This window comes from Primulina eburnea, chromosome 5, assembly GCF_022965805.1.
Source record: "Primulina eburnea isolate SZY01 chromosome 5, ASM2296580v1, whole genome shotgun sequence".
Lineage (NCBI taxonomy): Eukaryota > Viridiplantae > Streptophyta > Magnoliopsida > Lamiales > Gesneriaceae > Primulina > Primulina eburnea.
The window spans coordinates 2,723,551-2,724,836 of record NC_133105.1 but is presented as its reverse complement, the minus strand read 5'-3'; the positions used below and the strand labels follow the sequence as shown (position 1 = coordinate 2,724,836).

The 1,286-nt window shown below is 35.0% G+C and overlaps 1 protein-coding gene across 1 annotated transcript; it reads left to right on the top strand.

Moving 5' to 3' along the window:
- Window positions 1-278: 278 nt before the first annotated feature.
- Window positions 279-1,286, top strand: LOC140832274 (ethylene-responsive transcription factor WIN1-like). Its single transcript, XM_073196184.1, has 2 exons — window positions 279-419; window positions 620-1,286. Exons 1-2 carry the CDS (start codon window positions 340-342, stop codon window positions 1,176-1,178), a joined length of 639 nt encoding a protein of 212 aa, XP_073052285.1. The 5' UTR covers window positions 279-339; the 3' UTR covers window positions 1,179-1,286.

The following is a 1,286-nucleotide window of genomic DNA, read 5'->3' as shown; positions in this document are numbered from 1 at the left end:
ATTATTATTATTATAAGTTGTAAGTTTTGATTTTAGCCAATAATATAATTAAAATAATATCACATGCAAACTAACAAATAATTAAGTTAAGTAGTCAAATCTTGGATTCAATAAAGTGGTTGCACACAATGAAGAAGAGCTCAATCATTAATCTTCCGTACGTACACAGACCAATATATATATATATATATATATATATATATATATATATATATATATATATATATATATATATATATATAAAGGACCTCTCAGTTTGCTTTCGATATTCATAAATATACAAACAAACTTCATTAGTTTTCGATACACACATATATATAAATATTTTTATAAGAAATTATGGTTCATTCAAAAAAGTTCAGGGGTGTGAGGCAACGCCATTGGGGATCTTGGGTATCTGAAATTCGCCACCCTCTACTGTAAGTGTTGCTTTATCCATATATCAATCCATTTCAGTTATTTTATTTTCTTTTACGTAATTTTCTAAATTAAACATCACAGTCCCATGCACACACCTTGATATCTAGATATATATATACGTACATATTCTTCTTCAAAGATGAGGTTTTTTTTGGGTATATGCATGTTTATTAAGTTAGCTAATTCGATTAAATTTCAGGAAGAAAAGGGTGTGGTTAGGTACATTCGACACAGCAGAAGAGGCGGCAAGAGCATACGATGAAGCAGCCATTTTAATGAACGGAAGGAATGCAAAGACGAACTTTCCAGTGATTCAAAATCCCGACCACGACGAGTGGAAGAGTATCAAGAACGATGTTAATAAGAATCCATCATCAAAACCCTTGTCAGAAATCCTCTATGCGAAGCTAAGAAAGTGCAGCAAGGCACCTTCTCCATCACTTACTTGTCTGAGGCTCGATACCGAGAACTCGAGGATTGGGGTGTGGCAGAAACGCGCAGGCCCGACTTCTGATTCCAAATGGGTTACGAGGGTCGAGTTTAAGAAGAACAATGATGGGAAAGACGCTGAGTTTGGAGCAAAAGTCGACGTGGATTCGATTAACACGGAACGAAAAGAGGAGAGCTACGGGAATGAAGCACTGATGATGGATGAAGAAGAAAGAATTGCACTGCAAATGATTGAAGAGTTGCTTCAAATCAATAGTCCTTACACTTCGATTGATGTTCAGCAAGGAGAAAATCCCTTCTTTGTGTAGTCAGAATCGAGGGAAAGGGAAGAAAATTGACGACTGTTAACCTTATGAATCAGTTCTGTTCTTGTTAATTAGGTCATATATACACATTCATGCACTTGGAAATTGAAA